General features: G+C 58.0%; 1 protein-coding gene across 1 annotated transcript in view; it reads right to left on the bottom strand.

Moving 5' to 3' along the window:
- Positions 1–519: 519 nt before the first annotated feature.
- PELP1 (proline, glutamate and leucine rich protein 1) overlaps positions 520–20809 on the bottom strand; it is a 21418-nt gene continuing 1128 nt past the window's right edge. Inside the window, exons 2-17 of the mRNA XM_021694644.2 lie at positions 13660–13724; positions 13169–13274; positions 8359–8508; positions 8113–8184; positions 5325–5384; positions 4880–5030; positions 4535–4664; positions 4295–4382; positions 3776–3864; positions 3579–3695; positions 3314–3461; positions 3043–3202; positions 2567–2622; positions 2240–2446; positions 765–2144; positions 520–665 (exon numbers count right to left, since the gene is read on the bottom strand). Coding sequence (XP_021550319.2) covers positions 573–665; positions 765–2144; positions 2240–2446; positions 2567–2622; positions 3043–3202; positions 3314–3461; positions 3579–3695; positions 3776–3864; positions 4295–4382; positions 4535–4664; positions 4880–5030; positions 5325–5384; positions 8113–8184; positions 8359–8508; positions 13169–13274; positions 13660–13724 — 3072 coding nt within the window. The 3' untranslated portion in view covers positions 520–572. The remainder of the gene's footprint in view (positions 666–764; positions 2145–2239; positions 2447–2566; positions 2623–3042; positions 3203–3313; positions 3462–3578; positions 3696–3775; positions 3865–4294; positions 4383–4534; positions 4665–4879; positions 5031–5324; positions 5385–8112; positions 8185–8358; positions 8509–13168; positions 13275–13659; positions 13725–20809) is intronic.

Genomic DNA, 20809 nt, shown 5'->3' with positions numbered 1-20809 from the left:
GCTCCACGCGGAGGAGAGCGCGGGCGGGCTTCTCAAACTCCCACGGGGGGAGGATACGGGCACTGGAAGGCCCAGGCCCGGAGCAGGGCTCACACGTCAAGGAGTCAAGGCCCAGACTCCTCCGTACCTTTCACATTTCTCCACATCCCATCACGACCAGCCTGCGCTTTCGGGCCAAGGGAGATGGGTAATGTGTGTGTGTGTCCGTCCGTGTTTACCCACCTTCACTCACTGGGGCACGCGGTGCTCTGACCTCCCACACTTTCCCACAGCTGGATCCGGACAAGCAGCGCTGCCTCCTCACTCCTGGTCCTAACCACACGGGGAGCCCAGCACACGGCGCACCGCGAGCACGGAGGGCGAACAGTGGGAAAATCTGGCCCAGCCCGGCTGTCGGAGAGCACGGGACACCACGCAGACACGTGGGGAGCGCTCCGGGTGCCTTGAAAAGCCCCGGCAGGCGGCGGGGCTTCTGGCCCGGGACGTGGTGGTGCAAAAGGCTGGAGCGGCAGGTGATATCCCAGGACATAACTTTATTGGAAAGCAGGGGGCTGGGGGAGTGCAAGAGAGGACTAGGAATCAGGCTCTGGGGCCGGCGGTGGCTTCTCATCATCAGGGGGACAATCGATGAAGTCAGCCAGCATGGCAGCCGTGTCATCCTGCTCCTTCAGAGACAAAAACAGAAAATTGGGAACAGTCACACACACACACACGGGTCGGGCTGGGGACAGACACGGCGGGCTGGGCGCCCCCCGCCCACCCACCTTCTCCTGGAGGGCTGCCGTCTCGGCCTCCGCCTCGGCCTCCCCGTCTTCTGCGGCAGGTGTCTCTGGGAGGGGCGGCACCCTGTCACCCCCACTCTCAGTCCCCTCCTCCAGCAGGGTCGGGGGAGCCAAGGGCTCCTCCTCCACAAGCTCCTGGGGGGGTGGCCCGGCTGGGGGGCTCCCTGTGGCCCGCGGCCCCTCCCCCTGGGAGGGCAGCACCTCGGGGGCCAGCGTGGGGGCGGCCTGGGCCCCCGGCTCCTCCTCGGCCCCCGGCTCCTCCACCTCCAGCAGCAGCCCGGGCTCCCCTTCGGGCTCGGGCTGCACCGTCGGGGACTGGGCAGGGGGCAGAGCCGGGGCCGGGCTCGGGGGCGCAGGCCCCCCTTCTTCTGCCGGCCCTCCTGCCGGGCCGAACTCGGCCTCCTCCAGCTCTTCCAACTCCTCCTCGTCCTCCTCATCCTCCTCATCCTCCTCCTCCTCCAGCTCCCCTTCCTCTTCCTCAAACTCCTCCTCAAACTCTTCCTCCTCTTCTTCCTCCTCAAAATACTCCTCTTCATCCTCCTCTTCTTCTTCAAAATCTTCCTCCTCCTCCTCCTCCTCCTCTTCCTCCTCTTCTTCCTCCTCCTCTTCCTCCTCCTCCTCATCACTGCTGTTGATGTTAATAACCGTCAGGTCTTCCTCCAGGGTGGGCGGGCCTCCGCCCCCAGGAGTCCCTTCAGGGACCAGCTGGGGGGGCGGCAGCGCCACGGGGCCCGGCACAGGGGGGGGCGGCGGGGGTGGGAGAGGCCCCGGGGCCGCGGGAAGCTCTTCGGGCTCCTCCTTGGCTGGCACAGGAGGGGAGGCCGTGGGTGGCCCGGCTGGAGCCACAGGTGGCGGTGTGGTGCCCGAGGGAGGCGGGGGCGGCAGGGGCGGTAGACCCTCGGGCACGATCACCACGCTGTCATCTGAGTCGCTCTCCAAGGAGATCTCCACGTCGGACGCCTCCTCCTTATCGTAGTGGACGAAGGCCGGTCTGGGCACTCTGCCCCCAAAAGTTTCATCCGGGGGCAGAGCGGGCGGAGGGGTGCCACTAGGGGCGAGGACGGGGTCCTCATTTGAGCCTGCCCGGTGGTTCTCAGGGCCGGGAAGGAGCCGGGGGGGTACGGACACCAGGCCTGGCACAGAGAGGCCTAAGTGGTTGGCTGTGGCTGGAGGTCCGGGCCGCGCCGGGGGCAGGGGGCCCGCCGGGGGATGGAAGGGGGGGGCCCTGAATGGAGACGGGGCCTCAGGAGGGGGAACGGGGGCAGGCGTGGGGCAGGGGGGGCCGGCGGGCTGCAGGGGAGGAACCCGGGGGTGGGTCAGGGCAGCGCAGACCACCAGTGCTTCCGAGCAGAAGGACGACACCTGGGGAAGAGGCGAAGCGCGGCCGTGAGCCTCAGGCGCTGGGAGGGCGGGCCCAGGCTCCCCCGAGAGGCGGGCGGGCCCCAGGGGGCAGCTACCTCGAGGCTGTCCTCCCGCTGGCCGAGGGAGAAGGCGTGCAGGGCGCAGGCGAGCGGGGGCGGGCAGCGGGGGGAGGGCGCCAGCAGCAGGGCCAGCAGCAGGCGGTACAGCTCCCGGCGGCAGCGGGAGCTGGTGTACGGGGAGCTGCCCAGGGTCTCGCCCCGCTGCAGCCCCATGACCAGGGGCACGACCAGGTCGTGCAGTCTCTGCAAAGAACACGGGGCGCACTTGGAGGCGGCGCGAGGACCCCCGCCGCTCCTGCAGGGCCGAACGCCCCCGGTCTGGGGGCGGCCCCCGCGCAAGCAGTGCCCCCCAGCTCCACTGACCCTGTGAGTCTCCTCCTTGATGAGGGGCCCGCACATGAGGACGGTCCGGCTGAGGCCTGCGGGGGGAGGCGGCGTCTCAGGGGCGGGCGGGCGGCGGCAGGGAGCACGCAGCCCACGCGGAGCGGACACTCCGCCGCCGCCGCCGCCGCCGCCGGGCTCCTCCACCCCGGCCGCGTGCGACGAGCGAGGAGACGCGCTGCACACGTGCGCCCACGGGTCCGGGGACGGCAGCGCACGAGCCCCAAGGGGACGGCCCCGAGCGCTGCGTGGGGAGAGCAGAAACCCCACGGCGCAGCCCCGCCGGAGCCGCAAGGGAACGCGGCAGGCGGAGCTGAACGGGAGCCTGCAGGGCCAGCGGGAGGGCCGGGAGCCCGATCTGGGGCAGGTCCCCTGTCCGTGACCCCCCCTGTCCGTGACCCCCCCCCGCCCCGCCCCGCCCCCCCCCGCCCGGGGCTGCAGGGCGCGGCCCCTCCCACCTCTCAGCGCGGCCGCGCACACGTCACTGTTGGCGTTGCTGTCCCCCTTCCGGTGGCTGGGCGGGGCCATGGCCTCCCCCAGATCCAGCTTCAGCTTCTTGGGAGCGCTCGGCTTCCCGCTCTGCAGCCCCCCGTCCGGGCTCCCCCGCGGGCTGCGCAGCTGGGGGAGGGGGAGACCTGGGTCACCGGCGGGCCGGCAGAGGCGGGCGGCAGCGGGAGGCGGCGTCTGGTGCCGCAGGCTCGCTCCGGCCGGGGCGGGCGCCCCGCTCACCTTCAGAGCGTCCGCCGGCGGGGCGATGTCACTGAGCAGGTGGGAGAGCAGGGCCTCTCCCGAGGCGCCCCCCTGCAGCACTCCCGCCGAGGCCCCACACACCTGCACCCACAGCTCCAGCACGGCGTACACCTTGGTCCGCACGGTGCTGGGGGGGGGGGGGGGGGGGCGCAGAGAGCAGCCCGTGGGGGGGCGCCGCAGGCCGGGTCCTCCTCGGAGCCCCCAACCCACCCTCCGCGGTCTGTGCCCTCCCCTTCACAGTCACCTGTAAGGCCTCTCCTGGCCTGGAGAGAGGGTATCCCTACCCATGTTCCAGGCATTGAGGACCTGGGGAAGCAGGCGGCTAACCAGGCCCCCGAAGCGCAAGAGGCGGCCTCCACACCTGGGGGTGAAGACAGAACAGTGACCTCCGTTCCCAGCCCGTCCTCGTCCCTTCACTACACCCTGTCCCCTCCCGCTCACGCGAGGATGAGTGCAGAGAGCAGGTCCAAGGCGTCCAGGTGGATGGAGGGGAGAAGCAGCAGCCGCAGGGGACCGTCTCCGAGCAAGCTCTGCCGGAAAATACAGGAGGAGTAAGGGGGCGGCAGCAGGGAAAGGGAAACACGGAGACCCGTGCACACGCAGGAAGGAGCTGCCCCCATGCCCAGCTGGCCCAACAAGACAGACCCCGTCCTCTAAAACAGACCAGTGAGAAAGGATGACGGGGAGCACGGCTGAACCTCTCAACGGTGACCCAGCGGAGCCCCGGGTTCACCCTCCCCGGGGGAAGCATCTGCTGGACGGTCCCGAAAACCGTGAGCAAACGCGCTCCGACAGCCATGTGTGTGGGGACAAGCACAGGGAGCGGCGGCATCCGGACGGGGGACGGGGCTGGCTGGACAGCCTCGGGGAGGACACTGCTGTGGAGCGTCCCCCCCACGCTGCTCTCTCTCCGCCCGGGGCCCGAGGATGGGCTGCGGACAGAGCCCCAGCTCCACTCACGATGTTCTTCGCGCTGATGCTGAGCGTCCGGCAGATGACGTCCAGGATTTCCTGCACAGGGACGGACACGGGAGCCCCAAACTCAGAGCTAAAGAGGGGGAGAGCAGAGAGATCCTCAGCGCAGGCTCCTCAACGTGACCCAGCCCCCCACCCCCTTCCCGATGAGGATGACACCCCAAGCTCAGCCCCCACCCTGGCCACAGGCCCCCCCACCGTGCCCTCCGGCACTCGCTCGCGCACCTGAGCATGAGCCCCAGACAGCGGGCCAGTCCACAGAAGCGCTGTCGGAGCCGGAGGAGGGCGTGTGCGTCCCCGTCCTCCGAGGGCGTGAGCAGCACCTCCACCCCGGGGCCCTCATACTGCACGGGGGCTGCACAGAAACACAAGGACTTCGCGCTCCCAGGCCCTTGGTCCGCCCCCTTCCTCCTCCCTTGTGGAAGGGGACGCAGGCTGCTGGGACATCCGCTGCCCGGCCTCCGCAGCCGCCCGCCCCTGCCCATCTCTGCGCCCTCGTAAGGGCCCCCAGCAGGCTGCGCAGGGAGGCCAGCACCCGCCCCCCGCCGCCCGCCCCCCCGCTGCCCCTACCCGTCTCTGCGCCCTCGTACAGGGCCCCCAGCAGGCTGTGCAGGGAGGCCAGCAGACTACGCAACTCCTGCTGCCAGCTCTCCGTGTGCTTCAGGCCCTGGGAGAAGCCGGCCCCCAGCGACGGCAGCCGGGAGTAACACTCGCAGGCCAGCTGCGGGAGGAAGGTCGGGAGGCAGGTCGGAAGCAGTCAGACGGGACTCCAGCCCAGCCCCAGAGCCCCCCAACCCCCACGCGCCAAGAAAGAGCTCAGAGGGGAGCAGAAAGGACATCGAGGCAGCGAGCCACAGACGGGAGCTGGAGGCAGAAGCCGCGCCGTGTGGATCGTGTGCAGGGAACGGGAGGGAAGAGGGAACGCAGTCCAACGGCGGGAACAGAGAGAAAAGCCGAAAGAACAGAAGCTCCAGCTCAGATCCCCAGGCTCACCACCTCCCTCTCTTCCCTTTACCTGCTGGAGCTGAGGGCTCAGGGCATCCACCCGGGACAGGAAAAACGAGGCCAGCTTGCCCTGGGTCAGAGGAAACAGGAAGAGGCTGGTAAGTCGGCTCTGAGGGCCGGAGACGCACACCCCCGTCCACTGCCAGGAGAACACAAGTGCAGGCTTTCTCCCTCCTGCGGACACGGGAGGCTCAGCACCGGGCCGGGCAGCAGACCCACTGAACGTCAGCCCCTGTCCGCAGCTCGCTTCCCCGTTCAGCCCCAAAGACGTGGGGGGGAGAGGGGGGAGAGGGTCTGCAAAATGACAGCCCCTCCCTCCCTCCCTCCCTGCAGCTGCGACGAGATGAAGGTCTGAGCCAGGAAGGGAGGCCCCAGGCAGGGGTTCGAGGGCAGGGCCAGGTCAGAGCAGCCTGTCCACAGGCAAACCCCACCGGCCGCGGGAAAGCCACAGCTACCTGGGGCTGGAGTCAGAGGAGCCTGCGACCGTGGCTGGGAAGAAACATTTTTACCATTGCACTAACCTGAAAGCTAACTACAAACGTGGACAGAGAACCCCAGAGGCACCAGCAGCATCTCTGCCTGCCGCCAGGAGAAACCGCGCATTTTCGCTTCACGTTATGATCAACAGGCGTCTTGAAACATCGGTCACGCGCGTCACTTGACTTGAAAGGTCTATGATCTTGTCGTCTGACATGTTAACAACGAAACCCACGCTGCTCTATCACAATCGTTTAAAATACACGTTTCAATCAGAATCCGCTTCCCTTGCGATTCCGTGTGCTTTAGGAATTTAAAAGCATCTCCGGGAAGGAGTCCGCGGCACGAACGAGGGCAAGAACGCCGAAGTGGACACAGAGAAGGTGTGGAATGGGACCCCGGCTCCGGGGGGAAGTGAGAAGGCGTCAGGAAGACCCGAGAAGGGAGCCGGGGGCACAAGAGGGGTGGGAGCTGGGAGGCAGGCCCGGCAGGGCTGAGAGGAAGGGCATCCACACGGTCGGACCAGAGGGGAGACCACCGCCAGGAGCACACAGAGGCCGTGGACCCCAGGCTGGGGAGGACAGACCCCGTGGGGGCAGGAGCGCCTCGTGCACAAGAGTGAACTTGCGGAGGGGCCGTCGGCTGAGGCATCAGGCACAGGGAGTGACTTCTGGGACGGAGGCCAAGCTTCCCAGCCTCCCCCCACCTGCCCTGGGGCGGGAACCGCGTGGTTTCCCACATCACACTTCAGGACTCAGTGACCACCACACAAGTGCTGTTCTCGCGATCCCGGGGCAGAAGGCCTAGAACCACTCCCCGTGGGACCTGGAGGGCACTTTCCCGCAATGCGGGAGGGTCCGAACACTTCAAACCAAGAACAGCGACCGCCCCCACGTCTCCTGATTCCCCTGCTTCCCCTGCTTCCCCACGGACGACGTTTCCTAGACAGCAGCCGGAGGCCCGACCAGAGCGGCCCTGCCCTCTCGGCCCACTCCTGCTCACGGTGCCCCCCACCAGACTGCGGCGCAGAGCGGGCTGAGGCCCACGGAAGGCTGCGCCTGTGAGCACAATAAAGCTCAGCTCGCTGACACGGCCCTGACGACGCACAGGACACACCGAAGCAAGGGCTCACGCGGGACATTCCACTTGAAGAGCGGGCACGCGCGCGCACACAGCCCCAGGGCATGTCCCACGTGTCCCAGTGCATGGAACCACTCGTCACCTTGGCGAGGAGAGGCAGAGCCCCTGCGGGGCTGACTGCACAGCCTCGGAACGCCAGAGGGGCGGCATCCCGGACCGGGAGACCACCGCTGCCCTGGGAGCTTCCAGGGACGAGCCAGAGGACAGACAGACACTCCAATGGCACGTATCCGTTCCTCAGTCCCGGCTGCAAGGTCCTCCAAGTACAAACCGCCCCGGGAGCCTTGTAGATTCCTGCCCAACATGCTGGCCGCCAACGAAACCAAAACCCTCAGCAGAGGGCCATTCTCCAGAGGACACTCTATTCTCAGCAAAATAAAGGCACACACGCCCTCTAACGACATATGAAGTCCTGTTAGCTCTGGAAAGGGCCCTCAAACTTTTGGCCCAAACTTCAGAAACTTACGGATGAATTCTCCACACTCACAGGGACCATGAAGAGACACCACTGCAGGAAACATTGGACATCCCAGAGTCCCCGACTATTTGAATCCTGGCCGGGCAGTGACAGTTTCTCCCTGCGTCTCACAGGTGGGGGGCAGGGGGTGCAGGCAGACACAGATACACCCACTCGGAGCTGGACCAACGGAGCCCTGCAGTAACACCTCCCTCCTCTGACCAGAGCAGGCTTGGGCACAAAGACCCAGCCTGCATCATCCGAGCGGTTCATTTACAGAGCGTTTTAGAAGAAAGGCAGAGTTGACGGAACTCAGTAAAACTTTCGTTAGAAAAACAAAACAAAAAAACCCTCGTACGGGTCATGACGGAGAGAGTTTAGTCCGGAATACGCGTTAATACAGGGAAGAGGTAAGTCCGAAAGGCTTCCTGGAGGAAACAGCAAGAGCTGTAGGCACCAAGTGAAAGAGGATCGGAGGAAAATGGGCAGGGCAGAAAGGGGAAGGAGTCCCGGCTTCGGCAGCAGACCCGGGTTCCGATCTTTACCGATCTCAGGCAAGTTGGTTTATCTGTGAGCAGGAAGGGCTACGAGGTGGCGCAGTCCCATCTGCAGAGTCAGGTGACCGTGCGCTCAGCGGACAGGGGCTCAGAATCCTCCACTGCGGGGTCTGAGCTAAGACAGCGAGGGTTACGCGGGTGGAAGAGGACTGTGGGTGCATACTTACTTTAAGAGACCCACAGGCCCGAGGAAAGTAGGTCATGCAGGCCTTCATTCCCTCCAGCGCTGAGAGCTCACACTGTGGGCAAAAGAGAAAGTCAGGCCGAGTTGTGGAGCCCAAAGCCCCCAGCCCCCCGGCGCAGGCCACCACCCCTCACACACCGTCCTTGGCTCTCCCTCCCTCCCCTCCCCACTCCCCCCTGCCCCCTGCACTGTAACCCGCTGGAGGGTGGGGGGCCGGGAGGGGTCTCACCTCCGGCCTGAGGCCCAGCAGGGAGGTGAGGAGGCCGGGGAGGTGGTTCATGGAGATGTCCCGGAAGAGCGTGGGCAGCTGGGCCGCGTAGCGGAGCAGGTCCCTCAGGACGGCCACAGCCAGCTCCATCGTGGGGGGCGGGTCCTGGGACTAACGGAAACGACACCCATGCGCCTGAGCTCGCCCTCGCGGTTGCCAAGAGGCAGGGCGGCACGGGAGGCAGGACACACAGGGCTGCTGAGAAACACCAGTTACGTCACCATTGCCCCAAACCCACTAGGGACACGGGGAACCCCAACGTGGCGTGTTTGTCTACAGAAAGGATGCGGGTCTGCACTTTAGTATCACGGGCATCTGGGGCCTTGAAATGTGTTCCGAGAGGAAAGAAACAAAGCCAGGCCTTACAGATCTGACTAATGGGAAGATGTCGAGTTTCTGGCTCCCCCGACTGCGCTTCCCTGCTGGGAATGGAGGAGAGCACTTCTCGCCCTGAGGACAGCCTCAGCCACAACAAAACCGCCCCGTGTCGCCAAGCGGGCTTCGGCCTGGCTCACACCTGTCCTGGACTCGTGGAGAAAGAAACAGTCTGGATTTAGGACTTCCCTGGAAAATTAACACGTACTACGGGAAACAGAGTCGGCACCTGTCTCCCACTAGACCCGAGGCCGCAGGTACAAGATGAGTAGGAACACTTAGCAAGAAAGTAAGAACGGGGGCGGGGAGGGGGCAACTGGGTGCCGGGCGTGGAGGAGGGCAGGTGATGTGATCAGCACTGGGTGTTACGTGCAGCTGATGAACTGCTGAACGCTCCATCTGGAACTCACGATGTACTATATGTTGACTAACTGAATTTAAATTAAAAAATAAAAAATAAATTAAAAAAAATAAGGGGCGCCTGGGTGGCTCCGCCGTTGAGCGTCTGCCTTCAGCTCAGGTCATGATCCCGGGGTCCTGGGATCGAGCCCCGCATCGAGCTCCCTGCTCGGCAGGAAGCCTGCTTCTCCCTCTCCCTCTGCCTCTCCCCCTGCTTGTGCTCTCTCTGTATCTCTCTCAAATGAATAAAAAAAAATCTTAAAAAAAAAAAGAGGGCAATTGTAGATAAATTCTTGGGAGGGGCGCCTGGGTGGCTCCGTCGTTAAGCGGCTGCCTTCGGCTCAGGTCGTGATCCCGGGGTCCTGGGATCGAGCCCCGCGTCGGGCTCCCTGCTCCGCGGGAAGCCTGCTTCTCCCTCTCCCACTCCCCCTGCTTGTGTTCCCTCTCCAGTTGTGTCTCTCTCTGTCAAATAAATACATAAAATCTTTAAAAAATAAATAAATAAAAAATAAGAATGGAGGGCCTCCAACACTGCCCAGTATCTCCCCTGCATTTCGGTCCCGTTAACCAGCCCCTCCACCCACACCTTCTCCCACTGCTGCGACCTTCACAGAAGCCCAGGGACGGGCAGGAGTCCCCGGCCAAGCCTGACACCGCCCCCTCTGTTTTCACCACCCTCCCTCCATCCTGTCACCCAGCACCTGTCCCGCACGTCCAGCTAGCCCCTCAGAGTCCTCCGCACGCAAGCGCCCCCTCCGTAAACACCCTTCCCGAGCCCCGCCCCCTGTGAGGCCCAACATCTGGATTGTCTGGCTTCCCCACTTCCGTTCGTTCTCCCGAGCTCCGCCGTCTCCTAACCCTTGAGCTGCTAAATCGGAGACAGGATTCCATCCTCACCTCGCTCCACCTCCAGCGGCAGAAACAGACGGGTCCTGCCTCTTCCCTCCGCTCCCTCCGCGCACCCACCCCACAGGCCTGCTACCCCGTCTGCAGCGCATCCTCTCTCAGCTCCCCCTCCCCTACCTGGCCGTGTAAGGGGGCGCCCGGCACATCCGGTCCACTGAAGTACCCGCGCTGCCACCCCTCCCCTCTGGGCCTGGCCGTCCGGGTGCTCTGAAATCCTCTGAAATCCGGGAGTCATCCTGGACACGCCTGTCCCACCATCGGGACCTGCCCACTTTGCCTCTAACCCTCTCCTGAACTCAATCAACTTCTCATCATTTCTGCCTCCAATCTGGCTTTCTAGTCCTTTCTCCACACAGCAGCCAAGGTAGTACTTCCAAAAGAAAATCTGATCACGTCACCACCACCACCACCTCCTCCTCCTCACCCCTACTCAAAACGTTCCATGAGGGACGCCTGGGTGGCTCAGTCGGTTAAGCATCTGCCTTCAGCTCAGGTCATGATCCCGGGGTCCTGGGATCGAGCCCCGCATCAGCCTCCTTGCTCAGCAGGGAGCCTGCTTCTCCCTCTCCCTCTGCCTGCCCCTCCACCTTCTTGTGCTTTCTCTCTCTCTAATAAATCTTTAAAAAAAAGACACACCTCCCACAAATTCCAAGTGTTCTAAGAATAAAAACCAAGCTCCCTAACATGCCCAGGCCACCACACGTGGTTTGGTCCCCACTCCAATCACATTTCTCTCCCCCCTACTCCAGTCACATTTCATCGACCCCACTCAGCCACACCAGCTTGCTTATAATTCTCCAAATGGGCCAAACTCCTCCTCTCTCAGGGCTTTTGCACACTTACAACACGTTCTTAGCCCAATCGGCTCGGAAAGGCCCTCCCTGGACCAGCGGCCCAGAGCGGTCCAGTCTGACTCAGGTTCTCTGGTATGTCTTCTCAGGGAACTGCGCTCTTTACCCCCACAGCACCTGCTGCGGTGCCACTTCAACCCGCTGCGCCTCCTTCTTCTGTTTGTAAGGAGGCTCCACGCCCGACCTGAGCTGGAAAATCCCCACCTGAGGTTGAGAGTTACCGACAGAGCCGGCCAGGCGCCCCACTGTACGCTTATTCTAGTGAAGTCTCTTCTGCTAGAAACGGGATCGGCAAACGGTACAGTCTGTGGGTGCCTGTTTTTGTATGGCCCACAAACTAGAAATGAGTTTTACATTTTTAAAGGGCTAGAAAAGAAAAAAAGAAACAAAATGCAACAGAAACCATATGCGGTTTGCAAAGCCGAAAACATTTCCTATCTGTATCCCGGAGCAGAACACGGAGAACCCTCAAGCCTGAAACTAAGATAACATTGCCCGGCCAGCTGCACTTTAACAATAAAAATTTTCCTAAAGAAAAGTTTGAACAAAGATAGGATAGAAGACTACCTTCAGATTATTTTGTTGCAGGGGAAATAAAAGGAGTCATATGGTCAGCAGCATGATTTAGAGAATTTCTGAATAGACAGAATTCTGAGTATGTTGAGGTGTTCAGCACCTACTTAGTATAACTATCTGAGAAAGTTTCCAGGAGTTTAAAAACTCAGAGGCTGATTAAAACTGAATGAGATCGGGCGCCTGGGTGGCTCAGTTGGTTAAGCGACTGCCTTCGGCTCAGGTCATGATCCTGGAGTCCCGGGATCGAGTCCCGCATCGGGCTCCCTGCTTGGCAGGGAGTCTGCTTCTCCCTCTGACCCTCCTCCCTCTCATGCTCTCTGTCTCTCATTCTCTCTGTCTCAAATAAATAAATAAAATCTTAAAAAAAAAAAAAAAACTGAATGAGATCTGAACACTGCCACATACGTTTACAACTATGTAAATAAAGGACAATAAATTGCAAGAGCAATATGGAGGATTAAAATGCTCTGATTGCAGGTGAAAATTAAAACAGAAAAACTACAACAGAGTAACTATGGAAGAAAAACATCTTTCACTCCGATACGAGAATTTATAAATTTCTACGATGGGCTGCCACAAAAGTACTATTTATTTATTTTTGTCAAAGATTTTATTTATTTGACAGAGAGAGACACAGCGAGAGAGGGAACACAAGCAGGGGGAGTGGGAGAGGGAGAAGCAGGCTTCCCGCCCAGCAGGGAGCCCGACGCGGGGCTCGATCCCAGGACCCCGGGATCACGACCTGAGCCGAAGGCAGACGCTTAACGACTGAGCCACCCAGGTGCCCCATAAGTACAATTTATTTATTCTTTTAAGGATTTTATTTATTTATTTGAGAGAGAGAGAGTATGAGTGTAAGTAGGGGCAGGGGCAGAGGGAGAAGCAGGCTTCCCGCCAAGCGGGGAGCCCGACACGGGGCTCGATCCCAGGACCCTGGGATCATGACCTGAACCGAAGGCAGACGCTTAACGACTGAGCCACCCAGGCGCCCATAAGTACGATTTATTGATCTGCTCCAAATACATCCTCTGAAAATGTGAATACCAGCTACTGGAATGAACCATTAGGAGATGGTTTACATGCTGTATTTTCTGAATAAAATCGTTTTTTTTTTTAATTTACTATCTGCAAACATTTACTTCATGGGAAATTCTCCAACCCCCCGCACTGGACTCTGAGCCCACGCCAGTGGGGCCCAGGATCACCTGACCACTGTCCCCCCAGAGCTTAGCACTCAGCCCCCTGTGCTCAGAATGTGCTTGCTGAAGAGCTACGTGGGGAGATCATCAAAGCACGTAAGAGCTGAAAAAACTGAAAATGTTAAAAGAGAAAGAAGGGAGCAGAAAAATAAATAAATAAATAAATAAAAATAAAATACCTGGAAAAAAGAACTTTCGAGATGTTGCATGTTAGAAAAGCTAGCGAGGAAGTGAAATCGGTCAGTGGTTGCAGTGTGTGAAAGAGCAAATGAATTAAAATTACCCCCTGGATAAAAATATCAAAAAGTTTACAGCTGTGTTTGAAGCTCACGCTCTGCTCCCTGCTGTCAGGATGCTGCCTCGGTCCTCAGGACTCGGTGTCCAGGCCGGGGACGTGCGTGGGCCGGGGACATGTGCGGCCAGGGCCTGAGGCATGGCGGCGGGGCTGGGGGTAAGAACCCTTACCTGCAGGACCTGCTGAATGCTCCGGAGCCAGGACACGCAGTGCTGCTGGAACATCTCCGTGGGGCTCTCCCCCACCAGCAGGGACAGCAGACACAGGCCCTCAAACCTGACAAGGAAGCATCCAGTGACGATCCACAGCGGCTGCCATGCTCCCGAGAACGCTGGTCACCGTGCTGGGACGCTCACGGGGCCAGAGCAGACGCCACCTCCAGACCCTCGGTGCTTTCTAACTCCCGAAATGCCTGGAGGGCTTGGGGTGAGGTGTGGGCAGCAAGGAAGCAAGGACCGGAGCTGATCCCTGGTGGGACAACCCGGGGGCCGGAACAGGCGGGGCTCACCCCAGGGGGGCCCGGGGAAAGAAGGAAACGCTCCACCCTCTCAACGGAGAAGTCTCTTTGAGCCCACGGGGTGGTGACAATGGATGGACAGACAAATGGACAGCCCGCTTAAGGAAACATCCCCCTGGAGAAAAAAGAGGCTTAAAGACTCACCGGGTTTTGATGGAACCGAGCCGTGCATTACTGAGACCCACCAACGCCCCGACGGCTGACAGGTTCTGGGGGAGCAAACAGGGAAGCGAGTCAGGATTAGGACGCTGCTAACGACAGGGGAGCGCTTCTCTGGGCCCTTCCCTGCCCTCACCTACGAAGCCTCTCCTGACGTCATACCTCCTCTGAGTCATACCTCCTCTGAGCCCGAGGCCCCATTTTCAGCAGCTGACACACAGAAGCCTGTGCCTCGGGCCTTCCTCCAGGCCCATCCTGCCTCACCCCTTCTCCCACCTCCCACCCAGCAGGTTAGCGCCCCACAGGACAGCCCAACTCAGCCCAGCAATGCGCCTCCCTCAGCTCGGTGTCCCTGGACGGCGCCCAGCGCAGATCCCACACACGCCTGCTGGATGGACCTCGTCTGTTTCCCTCTTCCTTCACCCCAAACCCTCCTCGTCCCGTTCCCGGCTCCCCGAAAGCCGTTAACCAATGCCAACACAGACCCAGTCAGCCAGAGCCTCCTTCCCTCACATTCCGGGGGCCCTGAGACAGGTTTCCTCCGCAGCCCTCCCCCCAAAAGGCCACGCTCCTCTCGTGGCCCCTGGACCTCCCTAACCGGGTTCATGACTCATTCTCCTGACAGACACGTTAGGCGTGGAGTCAGATGAAGGAATCCAGAGCCGGACAAAATAAACAAGGTCGCTCCTCTCATGAGGCGTAATGTTTAGTCACTTATTCAGTCAGTGTTTATTCAACGTCGACCTCACGTGGGATATTGCTGTAGGTGCTGGGGAGCTTGTATTCCAGGTAGAGGAGGCAGAAAATAAACAAATGGCCAAACACGAAACAGTGTGTGGGATGCGCTAAGTGCCGTGGGGTGGAATACAGCAGACTCAGGAAGGAGCGAGGGCCTGGCGCAGGGGAGGGAGATCGTGTTTCACGCGGAGCAGGCACAGGAACCCTCCCTAAAGACGCCATTTGAGCAAAGTGGAAGCAAGACGCATTCCTATCCGCATACCCTGCTGACGGGGTCGTAAGATGGTGCAGCCACTTTGGAACATTCTGGCAGCTACTCCGAAGGTCACACAGCACGCGACCCAGCACTTCCACGCCGCGACCCAGCACTTCCACGCCGCGACCCAGCACTTCCACGCCGCGACCCAGCACTTCCACGCCCGGGGACACGCCCAAGAGACCGGAGAACCTAGTTCTCACCAGAACTCGCACGAGAAGCTCACAGCATCATCCCCAACAGCCCAAAAGTAGAAACAATCCACCAAGTGGTGAACTAATGACAGAATGTGGCGTATCCACGACAGAAGAGCTGTGGCCATTAAAAAAAAAATGAAGTTCTGAGACACAGATAAACGTTAAAAACATGATGCTACATGAAAGACGCCAGACCCAAAAGCCACATGTTGTAGAATTTATTTATATGAAACGGTTGAGGTAGCCACACCCAGAGACAAAAAGTAGAGTGGCTGCGGGGAAACGGGCAGTGACCCCCACGGGGCACAGGGCTTCCTTCTGGATGGATGACATGTTCTAAACCCGATCAGGGTGGGCACGCCCGGCCGGCGCAGGCGGGGAGCACTCGACCCTTGATCTCGGGGCTGTGAATTCGAGCCCCACGTGGGGTCTAGAGATTACTCAAAAAATAAAATCTATAAAAATAATAATAATAAAAATGAATAAATGAAATTGATCATGGTGATGGTTGCTACAGAAGAGCAAGGAGGCGAACTGCGGCGAGGGAAGGGCGAGCAAGAGGCAGAGGTCATCAGAGTGGAAAGTCCGGGGGGCAGGGCAGAGGTCTCAGGGTCGTGCAGGCAACGGGGGATCTGTACTCTGAATAAGCTAAAGGCCACGGCGGGGCGGGGCGGGGCGGGGGGGGGGGGGGGGCACAGTGATATTATGTAACCTAAATGTATTTTTTCAAATACATCCACAACACTTGAGTCGCTTGCTGGGAGGCAGATGCAGACGGGAGGAGGTTGTGGTGAAGATCCAGGGGAGAGGTGACACCCCTCAACCAGCGCAGTGATGCTGGGGACACAGAGTGTCAAACTCTGGATCTCTTCTGAAGGTAGAACCAACAGGACAGGGTAACAAACTAGACATGGGGGAACACAGAGAAGAGGCAAAGACGATTTCAAGATTTTTAGCTTGAGCAACTGGGCAGCTGGAGTGGTGGGTTCCTAAAAGGGGGACTCTGCAGGAGGCGCGGGCTGTGGGGGAGAATCAGAAGTCCAGGCTCAGATACGAGAAATCTGGGACACCCACCTAACATCAGCTCGGACGTGCCAAACAGGTGCATGGCGGGCGGGGCTGGATGAGGAGCGATCTCGGCTGGAGCATGAATTTGGAACTTTGGCCGCGGACGGGGTCAGCTCACCCAGGGAGAGTGTGAAAGAGAGGAAAGCGGTAGGAGCACGGGGCTCTTGGGCAAACACTCAGAGGCCGGAGGGAAGGAGGAACCAGTGAAGGCAGAAAGGACGGACGGGCACGGTGACCGGAGACTCAGGACAGTGGTGTCCCAGAAGCTGAGAGAAGTTTCAAGAAGGAAGGAGGGACCAACTGTAGGAAATGCTGCAGACCCTGGTGGTCTCGGGCGGTCTTCGAGAACTGCCACGTGACTGGGTAAAGGGGTGATTCAGCAAAAGGTTAGGCTGGGAGCCTCAACGGAAGCAGTTGTAGGGGACGGCCACTGTGGGAATGATTCGTTCAGGGCAGAATCTTCCACGGATAAAACAAGAGAGCGGAAGGTTGACAAGACACAAGACATTGCTATACTCTCCCCACAGGACACTTCTTACAGAAAGAAATCACGACTTCACAGTGAAGAAACCTGGCAAATGCCACCTTAACCCAGTGATCGAAGACGACACACCAGTAACCGAGAACCCCGTGTGCGCCACACACCCCCACCGGCACTGACGCACCAAAAACACCTTGCTGCAGTACTCCTGCCAAAAATACAACCTGCGTCAACCACCAGGACACTGCCCTGAGCCCGCACTCAGGGAGAGCCTGAAAAATAATTATCCTCTCCCTCTTCAGAAACGTCACGCTCTTCAGACAAAGCCCGAGGAGCAGCTTCGGTTTAAGGACGCAAGAGACAGGGACTCCTGCACCGAGCCCTGTACCCCATTCTCCTCCTTTGGCTAAAAGACACCTTCAGGACAACGGACAAAACTGAAGGAAAATCTGTGGATTAGGTAACTTGTCGTATCAGTGTGGATTTTCTGGCTTTGATGGTGGAAGTGTGGTTAAGGCACATCCTTTCTAAGGCAGAACAACCTTAGAAATGAAAGGGCACCACGCCTGTAACTTACTCTTACAAGAACCCAGAAAAAATGTGCAGAAGATGATAAAACAAACATGCATTTAAAATGCTGACATTGGAGCACCCCGGGTGGCTCAGCTGGTTAAGTGATCGACTCTGGGTTTCAGCTCAGGTCATGATCTCGGGGCCATGATGTCACCAGGCTCTGCACTCAGCGGGGAGTCTGCTTGTCCCTCTCCCTCCCTCGCCCTCTAAAATACGTAAATAAATCTTTAAAAAATAAATAAATAAAAAAGATGTTGATATCTGGGGCATCTGGGTGAAGGGTATATGGGAATTCTTTTAATTATTCTTTCAAATTTTCCACAAACTTTGTCATTTCAAAGCAATGTTATTAAAAAGAAGAAGAAGAAGAATGGGAGAATCGGAGACAGCAAGTACAACAATTCTTTTGAGGAGTCTTGCCATGAAGAGAAATGGGGCAGGAGACGGCGGGGTTGGGGGGTGGGGTGTTAAAAGCAGCTCTGAGCGGTGCGCTGACAAAATGCTCCGACAGAGGGAAGATCATCCTGATGAAGTGGGGGGACAGGGGCTAGATCTCATGCACAGAGGGCTGGCCTGAAACAGGGGCATGGACCAGCTCACCCCTCGCCATGGGAGGGAAGGCAGAACGTATGGACACAGATGCAGTGAAGCCGGCAGATAACCCACGGGACTGCCCATCCGACTGCCTCTACCTTCTCGGTGAAACGGGAAGCAAGTCATCAACTAAGAGGGAGGGTGCAGAGAAGGAGTCAGAAGTTGTCTAGGATGGGACGCCTGGGTGGCTCAGTCGTTAAGCGTCTGCCTTCGGCTCGGGTCATGATCCCGGGGTCCTGGGATCGAGCCCTACATCGGGCTCCCTGTTCCGTGGGGAGCCTGCTTCTCCCTCTGCCTCTGTCTCTAAATAAAATCTTTAAAAAAAAAAAAGTTGTCTAGAAAAGCGGAAATGCGGCAGGATTGCTGGGCAACACTAGGGTCCACTGGAGGTGATGATGGCCGTGCGTGCTAAGTGAGACCAGTCCGCAAGGGGACCAGTTCTTCTGCAGTCACAGTAAATTCACCACAGCCGTGGTACTGCCAGGCACGTACAACCAAGGGAGAGGGGCAGCACAGGGATTATAATGGAATGTAAACTGGGTAAGAAGGGAAAAGAGAACATGACAGACAATAAACAGGTTAATTTTCAAATGCTGATAAATGCTAAGAAGAAAACAGAATAGGACAGTGTGGCAGAGAATGCCCAGAATGGGACGGACTGGGACGGGGTGGTCAGGAAAGACTCCTGTGAACAGGAGCACAGAGGCTGAGACTTAAGTGAGTTCACCCTCCCATGAGTTTCCCGAGTTTCCCAGCGAAGAGCCAAGGAGCTGGTGAGCAATGTCCTCAGCATACTCTAGAAACGAGGTTAGCCTGGGCAGCTGGAGTACGGTCCAGAAGTTGTACGAGATGAGGTCTGGAGGTTAGCAGAGGACACACGAGGCAGGGCCTCATGCAATGATAAATTACTGTGTGGTTCTGAGCGGGAGAATGTTGTCATCTTACTGATATGAATACATGTTTTTTAAAGTAGGCTCCATGCCCAACATGGGGCTTGAACTAACAACCCTGAGATCAAAAGTTGCATGCTCTACGGACTGAGCCAGTCAGCGCCCCTTTTATTGATATTTCTAAACAGATCACTGGCTACCGACTGGGGAATGGAACAGGACAAAGCCCTGGGGATAAAGACAGAGTAAGACAATCCATCCTTCTAAGAACATGCAGTTATAGGGGAAATGAGATGCGGGATGTGCTTTAAAATGCTGGGGGAGGGGGCAGAGTTGGGAGGATGGGCATGAAACCATGTTGGTAAGAAGTTCATTGTTAAATTTGGGTGATGGAGAAAGCATAGGGTGGGAATGGTTTAAAATACTATTTTTTTTTTTTGAAGATTTTATTTATTTATAGAGAGAGCACAAGCAGGGGAGCAGCAGGTAGAGGGAGAAGCAGACTTCCTGTGGAGCAGGGAGCCCGATACGGGATTCGATCCCAGGACCCTGGGATCATGACCTGAGCTGAAGGCAGACACTTCACTGACTGAGTCACCCAGGCGTCCCTCAAAATACTACTTTCTCTACTTTTGTGTAATCTGAATTAAGTTCCATCTTTTTTAATTACACACAAAAACAAAGCAAATCAAAGCCTAGCTGTTTGGTGTGAAGGAAGAAGGTTGTATATACACATGAAACGAATAAATACATCATTTCAATACGTTGCAGGAAAGACAGCTAAGGTTTCGCAAAGGCAATGAGAAGCACAGAACTGAGAAGATTTTTGTGGGGAGCAGGGAAGCAGCACAGAGAGGGACCCCAAGCAGAGAACAGTTAAGTGCAAAGGCCCGAAGCCAGGAAAGCCCAGCTAGTGATGGATTTTAAAGCATGGCAAACGGGATCAGAATTTTACTTGAGGAAGCTCACTCCAGCTGCCGTGCGAGAAATGGATGAAATGCCACAAGACTGAGGCAAGGAGACAAGTCAGGAGACTTGCTATAAGCCACACCAGAAACTGTGAACGGATCCAGTCTCACTGTGCAACTACGAGTTCACAGTACCTACAGGAAAGCAAGTTGTGATTCAGCCTAAACAAATGGCCCAATCAATGGATCTCTGTCCTTCCAATAAGCTCCAAGCCTATTTACTTACTTTATTTCTCATCTCAATTAGACTAGAAATTCTCCAAGGGAAAAGACTATGCCTGTGTGTCTACCCAGAAACAAGAAACAGTAGCTAACGCATAACAGCTACTCGGTAGTGTTTGAATGAAAACATGGGGAAGCAAAGCAAACCCTCCAAGTGGCGGCACCGCAAACCCTGTGAACCGAGAATCCAATACGAGAGACGTTAGCGAGAAAAAAGGCAGGATATGCCCCAAAATGTGGCACTGGCAATATTAGAGGGGGAGTCTAGGTTCCCACATCACCTTTAGCTTTGCTCTAAATTCTACTAGGCTTTAGACACTTGCGGAAAACAAGCAAGACGTTGCGTTCGTGAGCTTGCCTTGAGTGGGGCGGGGAAAGCTTGGGACGATGAAAGAAAGCACACATGTACAGACAGAAAAGACAGTATTTCAGAAATACTTAAACCCACGTGAATTAGAAGACGGAGATCGAGAAGAGAAAACGCGTAATCAGTTCCCACTCCCCAAAGTGGGCTGAGATAGCAGAGGTACGGACCTGGCAGCCTCCACAGTGAGGAGTAATGTCAGTATCAGTGATAAGACCGTCCCTGACGAATCTGGGGCTAAGCTCAGAGAACCACCCAAGGTTGTGACAACCCTCTTCCTGGAAGGAAGCACAGCGCTGGGAAGGTCCCAGTAAGAAACACAGAACAAAGAAGACCTCATGTATATGGATCTTGAGGGGTGGCTAAAATTGGGGGGGGGGGCAAGTAGGAGAGGACGGAGGGCAGGGGCTTTTAAAGGAGCACCTACCCTCAGACATCATGTTGGACACACTATGCCTTCTTACAATCAGTGCTTTCACTTGGGCGAGAGGACGCGGTTCAGGCTAGGATCAGGGCAATAGAAGGATATGGAAAGGAGTGGACAGATCTGAAAGCTACTTAAGATAATAAAATCAGGGGTGCCTGGGTGGCTCAGTCGTTGAGCATCTGCCTTCGGCTCAGGTCACGATCCCAGCGTCCTGGGATCAAGCCCCGCGTCGGGCTCCCTGCCCCTCGGGAAGCCTGCTTCTCCCTCTCCCACTCCCCCTGCTTGTGTTCTCTCTCGCTGTGTCTCTCTCTGTCAAATAAATAAATAAAATCTTTAAATTAAAAAAAAGATAAAATC

This window comes from Neomonachus schauinslandi, chromosome 15 (genome assembly GCF_002201575.2).
Source record: "Neomonachus schauinslandi chromosome 15, ASM220157v2, whole genome shotgun sequence".
Lineage (NCBI taxonomy): Eukaryota > Metazoa > Chordata > Mammalia > Carnivora > Phocidae > Neomonachus > Neomonachus schauinslandi.
This window is presented reverse-complemented; position numbering and strand designations above follow the sequence as displayed.